At 39.1% G+C, this 7,177-nt stretch overlaps 1 protein-coding gene across 1 annotated transcript in view; it reads right to left on the bottom strand.

The window, feature by feature from the left end:
• Positions 1-270: 270 nt before the first annotated feature.
• The window catches only part of PCMTD1 (protein-L-isoaspartate (D-aspartate) O-methyltransferase domain containing 1), an 85,775-nt gene continuing 78,868 nt past the window's right edge, over positions 271-7,177 (bottom strand). Inside the window, exon 6 of the mRNA XM_003793704.3 lies at positions 271-826. Coding sequence (XP_003793752.1) covers positions 459-826 — 368 coding nt within the window. The 3' untranslated portion in view covers positions 271-458. The remainder of the gene's footprint in view (positions 827-7,177) is intronic.

Here is a 7,177-nt window from a genome sequence, read left to right as displayed (position 1 = left end):
ATTGCAACAAAAGGTAATGGATCTAACAAAGCTTTTGACTTCCTCATTAGATAACAGCTTCATAGAGGAAATGCAAACGGCAACTCGGATCAGATTATATAAGCTTAACAATTATTTAATCTTATATAAAATTAAATCTAACCCATACCACCACAAATCTGTAAGGAATCAGAAAAGGATTTGTAGTACACAAAGCCTTGGCTTTTGCTGCATTCTACTTCGAAATCACTGAGTTAAAACAGCATTTTCCCAAGATTTAAAGAAAAATATATTTTATAAAAGGGAATTTTTTTTAATCACTGAGTACATCATTTTTGTTACTGACAGAAACAAGTTATACTTTTTTCCACTACAATTCATTCTGATGCAAGAAATACCTCTCTCTTAACTCCTAACAAACGCTACATTTTCAAGACTAAAGGAATTATCAGTAGGCATTCTTATCTTCTTGATCTAAGTTATTTGTCTCTAAAATATGTCAAGTAAGCTTTTAAAGATTCAGGGAGGGGCAGCTTCATGATTTTCTCTCTCAGTAGATTCTGAGGAGGCTCCTCCGGCCTCGCGGCTTCCCCGGCTTCCTTCTCTTCCTCTTCTCTGTTGTCTTCTTCCATTTTCTCATCCTCCTCACTGTCTAGAGGCTGAGGAATCAGCTGGTTACCCACAAATACATAAGTGTTAATTCTCTGTTTAACTCTCTTTCTTTTCCTTTTAGGTGGAGCCCTCTGAGGAATCCCCTTGGCCTGCATCTCATCATTTATGAAATTTCTAAGTGTGCGTCGAATGTAAATCCGAGCCAAGTCCTGTAGATTCCTGACAGCACAGGGAGCTAAAAACAAAGAAGAAAACACAAAATAGGAAACATTATACACATATTGTTCATTTCCTCACAGAACAAAACATGTTTCTTAGCAAATTTTTAAAAACATAGAAAGTATAAAAACTGCCCTTCATCTAACAAAGGTTTCAGGACACTTACTGTCTGCCACGCAGCACTGTCCAGTGCTGACGAGTGTGAAACGTGCAGCGTGGGGTGTGTGCCTGTGTGTTGCCATTTATGTGCATGAAAATCCTATGGAAAGGTAAGAATTTGGAAACAGGGTCTGTGTGAATTATGTAAGAACTAAGTGATTAAAGGACAAGAACAGGAGAGTGACTTTACCCTGAATACACTTTCATATTCTTTGATGTTATAAAAAATACCATCTATATTAAAAAAAGAAAAAAAAAACCAAACCAACATTTGTATCAACTACCCATCTGAACTCTAAACCTATTACTTTTACACACACATACACCCTTCTTCCTGTTAAGTCAGTAAGTGTCAAGAACGGGATCAGGACAAAGGTCTACCAGAAATCACGCTACGAATATGATTAGCCCAAAGAAATACTACAGACTTTTTAAAGGCACTGATGTTTACTTATAAAAAACACATCACGGAGTCAGAATATATCTCCTGTCTGCTTTACTCTTATCTCCCACAAATACAAATGCATAACCCCAAAACCACATACTCTTCCTTGGTGGCCTGTTCCAATCCTTTACACAGAGAGAAATAAACTCTGTATGCCCCCTCTAAAATTAATTTCTTCTAGTTTCCATCCCTGTGGAAATACTATCATCAAGCATTCTTCTCAAATATCTGAAAATAAATAAAAAACAGTAACACATAGGCTTGGCACCTGTAACCCAGTGAATAGGGCGCTAGCCACATACACTAGGGCTGGCGGGATCAAACCCAGCCCAGGCATGTTAAAAACAACAATGACAACTACAGCAACAACAAAAAAACAGCCGGGTGTTGCGGCGGGCACCTATAGTCCAGCTGCTGGGGAGGTTGAAGCAAGAGAATCACTTAAGTCCAAGTGTTTAAGGTTGCTGTGAGCCATGACACCACAGCACTCTACCCAGGGCAACATAATGAGACTGTCTCAAAAACTAATAATAATAACAACAACAGACAATTCTTTCCAGCTAAACAGCATTAAAAATCTCCATCATTTACTTTTCTTGCCTTCACTCTCGGTTCTCTTTTCCACATATCCCCTTTCCAGACCTTTTTGACACTTGAAATTCTGCCTTCTTTAGTTCTCTATATGGTCCATCTTTGCCTTTAGACAGTGAGCTCCACAGTGAGGGGAGGGACTGTGGCTGTTTGTTCTTCCTGCTGAGCCCTGTGCACTGCAGCACAGCACCCCGGGCTCACAGTGTGCTTCCTGAGCACTTCCCACCAAACACGGAGTGTGGGGGTGTGCCCAACCACGTATCAGACACACCCTACAAAGATGTGGTTTTTCATAAACTTCAGAATGGGAAACTTTCAAATCCCATTAAGAGTCCTTAGCACATATCCACTAGTCCACTACAAAATGTCAGGCTACCTTTTTTCACTCCCCTACTGAAACCTAAAAAGGAAAGAACTTCCGAGAGCCAAAGGGGCACATTCAGTTAGAAACCATTTACTCTATTGGGCTTGACCTATCCCCAAGTACATGTGGTGGAAATGAAAACATCAAGTAGTTGAGTTCAAATCCTGCTTCGGCCACCAATAAATTTTATGAACATGAATAAGCAACAACAGATGTGAGATCTCATCCCTTGTATGTTAAAATGGTGTAAAATACCACCTGCTCTGCCTACCCCCCAAAATTGTTCACGAAGCTGCTTAACATTCATTCAATAAATATCTCTTAAACTACACACCAGGCACTATTAAACACTCCATTTAGATACGGTGAGTGATTAAGACTATGAAGACTATCTTCCCTGTACTCACGAGGTTACGTGGTTGGGGTCAAAGTAGGTAAATGAAAAACAATTATAAAAAATAAATGGGTATTAAAAAAAACTAATGATATGATAGAATGTGACTTGGGGGTATGGCTATTTTTGACTGGGGAGTCACAAAGGTCTCCCTCAGAATGTCACGACCAAGCTAGGATCTAATTGATAAGAAGTAACATCCACGTACGTATCGTGGGGCAGAGGGAGTAGCAAAGTGCTACTAATAGGAGCTAAAGGCAGGTTGGCACAGAAGCAGTCTGGAGCAGGAAGCCAGTGAAACAGATCAGCAGTCCACAAGAAATATGACTAACACTGGTGTGGGAGTGGGAGTGTAGACAAGAGAAATGGACAAATGTGAGGATGGAAATGTAGGCACCTCTTCACCTTGATCCCCAAACCAAGGAAAGACCCAACAAGAAAATTATAGACCAAGATCACTAATGAATATTAATGCAAAAATATTCAACAAGATCCTAACAAACACAATCCAGCAACACATCAAACAAATTATACACCAGGACCAAGTGGGTTTTATCCCAGGGTCTCAAGGCTGGTTCAATATATGTAAAATTTAAAAATATAATTCATCACATAAACAAATTAAAAAACAAAGACCATATGATTCTCTCAATTGATGCAGAAAAAGCTTTTGATAATATCCAACATCTTTTCATGAGCAGAAACACTTAAGAAAACTGATATAGAAGGGACATTTCTTTTTATTTTTTTGACTGGGGCCGGATTTGAACCCACCACCTCTGGTATATGGGGCCAGCACCCTACTCCTTTGAGCCACAGGTCCTGCCCAGAAAGGACTTTTTTTAAACTGATAAAGGCCATCTACATACAGCAAACCTACAGCCAATATTGTATTGAATGGAGTTAAATTGAAATCATTTCCACTCAGATCAGGAACCAGGCAAGGTTGCCCATTGTCTACACTGCTTTTTAACATTGTAATGGAAGTCTTAGCCATCTCAGGCAAAAAAGGCAATCAAGGGTACCCATATAGGGTCAGAAGAGATCAAACTTTCACTCTTCGCAGATGATATGATTGTATATCTGGAAAACACCAGGGATTCTACTATAAAACTCTTGATCACTAGAAGTGATCAAGAAATACTGCAGCATCCCAGGTTATAAAATCAACACTCATAAATCTGTAGCTTTTATATATACACCAACAATAGTCAAGCTGAAAAACAGTCAAGGACTCTATTCCGTTCACAGTAGTACCAAAGAAGATGAAATATTTGGGAATTTACTGAACAAAGGATGTGAAAGATCTCTATAAAGAGAATTATGAGGCTTGGCGCCTGTGGCTCAAGTGGCTAAGGCACCAGCCACATACACCTAAGGTGGCAGGTTCGAATCCAGCCCAAGCCCACCAAAACAACAATGACGGCTGCAACAAAAAATAGCTGGGCACTGTGGCAGGCATCTATGGTCCCAGTTACTTGGGAGGCTGAGGCAGGAAACTCGCTTGAGCCCAGGAGTTGGAGGTTGCTGTGAGCAGTGAAGCCATAGCACTCTACCCAGGGGGATAGCTTGAGTCCCTGTCTCAAAAAAAAAAGAGAACTATGTAACTCTAAGAAAAGAAATAGCTGAAAATGTGAACAAATGGAAAAACATACCATGCTCATAGCTGGGAAGAATCAACATTGTTAAAATGTCTGTACTACACAAAGCAATATACAATTTTAATGTAATCCCTATTAAAGCTCCACTGTCATAATTTAAAGATCTCGAAAAAATAACACTTCATTTTATATGGAATCAGAAAAAACCTCGAATAGCCAAGACATTACTCAGAAATAAAAACAAAGCAGGAGGAATCACGCTACCAGACCTCAGACTATACTATAAATCCATAGTGATCAAAACAGCATGGTACTGGCACAAAAACAGAGAGGTAGATTATGGAACAGAATAGAGAACCAAGAGATGAACCCAGCTACTTAATGTTATTTGATCTTTGACAAGCCAATTAAAAACATTCAGTGGGGAAAAGATTCCCTATTTAACAAATGGTGCTGGGGGAACTCGCTGGTGACCTATAGAAGACTGAAACTGGACCCACACCTTTCACCATTAACTAAGATAGACTCTCACTGGATTAAAGAATTAAATTTAAGACATGAAACTATAAAAATACTAGAAGAAAGAGCAGGGCAAACTCTTGAGGAAATCAATCTGGGCGAGTATTTTATGAGGAGGACCCTCTGGGGCAACTGGAGCAACATCAAAAATACACTACTGGGACCTCATCAAACTAAAAAGCTTCTGCACAGCCAAGAACACAGTAAATAAAGCAAGCAGACAGCCCTCAGAATGGAAGAAGATATTTGCAGGTTATGTCTCTGGCAAAGGTTTAATAACCAGAATCCACAGAGAATTCAAATGTATTAGCAAGAAGAGAACAAGTGATGCCATCTCAGGGAGGGCAAGGGACTTGCAGATAAACTTCTTTGAGGAAGACAGAGGCACGGCTGGAGGTACATGGAGGCACCTCCTGCAGTGGAAGACAGTGGCCTGAGCAACTGGGCAGACGCTAATTACTCATATAAGAGAAAGGAGAATAGATTGAGGACAAGAAAATTAAACGTGTTTGCTTCTATTAAATTTGAGATGTCCAGTACCTTTCCAAATTAGTCCAGTATATATCATCACCATTTTCAATGTTTTATGTATAATAACTCATTTTAATGCTACTAAGTTATATAACTTGCTTGAGGTTATAAGTGACTGACGCGGCACCTGAGTGCAGGTATGTGACTGAAGAGTTTATGCTGCTTTTCCAACCACAAGTAGTTAACTGGAGCCCAGGGGGCAAGGCTAAGGCTAGAGAAAGAAACCTCATGGCATTGGCCCTTCAATGAAGTGCAAAGAGAGAGCTGGAAGAGATCTCTGGAAGGAAGTAGAGATGGGGGAGGGGAAGGCCTAAGCTTGAGAGGGCTCTGCAAAAGGAACGTTCCAAAAAATGTTTTGGAAATTATAAAGGAGCCAGGAAATAGAAACTCCATCAGTGTTCTCAGCTGGTCTTTGCTCTTGAACCTCTCTCACATTACTGATATTGCCTGTCAACACTTTATGTGAATCACATTCTTCCCCTGCCAAAACTTTGTTCTATTCCAGGGATGAACCTTTCAGTCCTAAACTATCATGAAGAACAAATTAGATTCAGCACAGAAGATGATTCAGACTTGCCTTTAGTAGCTTCTAATATCAAAAGTCCTAAAATAGCATCCATATTGTCATTTAAAAGTTCTTTTGAATGGGCTCGGCACCTGTGGCTCAAGCGGCTAAGGCGCCAGCCACATACACCTAAGGTGGCGGGTTCGAATCCCCAGCCCAGGCCTGCCAAACAACAATGATGGCTGCAACCAAAAAATGGCCGGGCGTTGTGGTGGGGGCCTGTAGTCCCAGCTACTTGGGAGGCTGAGGCAGGAGACTCGCTTGAGCCCAGGAGTTGGAGGTTGCTGTGAGCGAGATGCCATGGCACTCTACCCAGGGGGCCGGTTTGGGGTTTTTTTAAAAAAAAAAAAAAAAGTTCTTTTGAATGACACAAACTTTTAGATAATTTTCAGGCTACCCTGCAAATATCTTCCATAATCTTTATTCCTTACAATCACTCCCTGTTTCTAATGCTGCCAATTATGAGACAGGGATTTGATGGATGAGACAGTACTAATCTTGAGTGCTATAAAAATGTATTTAAATTTAAGCTTTTATTCCAAAATTGCAGTTAAGGTTAATGCTAAAACACACATTTAAGTGCCATTTGTTTCTCAAAAGTTAGGCTCTATACAGATTTTATAGGAACCTAGGAGTCAGGACTTTCATTTTTATCTGTTAATAAACACTGAAAAAAATATTTGAACCATATAAAACTGATGATTTGAGGCCTTTTTTGACCTACAAAAGCACCAACTTCACATAGTTCAATGAGATACAGTTCCACAATTTATGAAGTCTCCCGTCTCCTCTGAATACATTATGAATGTATTCTTATGTTAAGAATGTCTTCTATCCTCTTCTAAAAAAATACAGAAAAAGAAATATGACTTTAAAGTTGAATAAAATTAGTGATGAATCAAAGGAAAAATTATAACTCCATTTTAGTAAGCTATTTAATATAAGAAATTTTTTTGCTACAAGACACAGAGAATTTGCTTGTGTATTATTTTTAGTTCTTTTTGTGTTAGCTCTTTCATATTTTAACTCACTATAATTATAATGTCCACTCAAAAGAAAGCTATTTTGATGTATTTTAACAGAAAACTTGTCCTTATTCCCTATGCATCCTATTAAATTTTGGCAAATATCAATTTTTAAAACTTTTTTCATTCTGTGACTATTACTATATGAAGCTTTTCATTTTTATTCACATAAT

This window comes from Otolemur garnettii, unplaced genomic scaffold (genome assembly GCF_000181295.1).
Source record: "Otolemur garnettii isolate 467f Iridium unplaced genomic scaffold, OtoGar3 scaffold00071, whole genome shotgun sequence".
NCBI classification, from domain to species: Eukaryota; Metazoa; Chordata; class Mammalia; order Primates; family Galagidae; genus Otolemur; species Otolemur garnettii.
The sequence above is the reverse complement of the archived record's forward strand: the minus strand, read 5'-3'. Positions and strand labels throughout refer to the sequence as shown.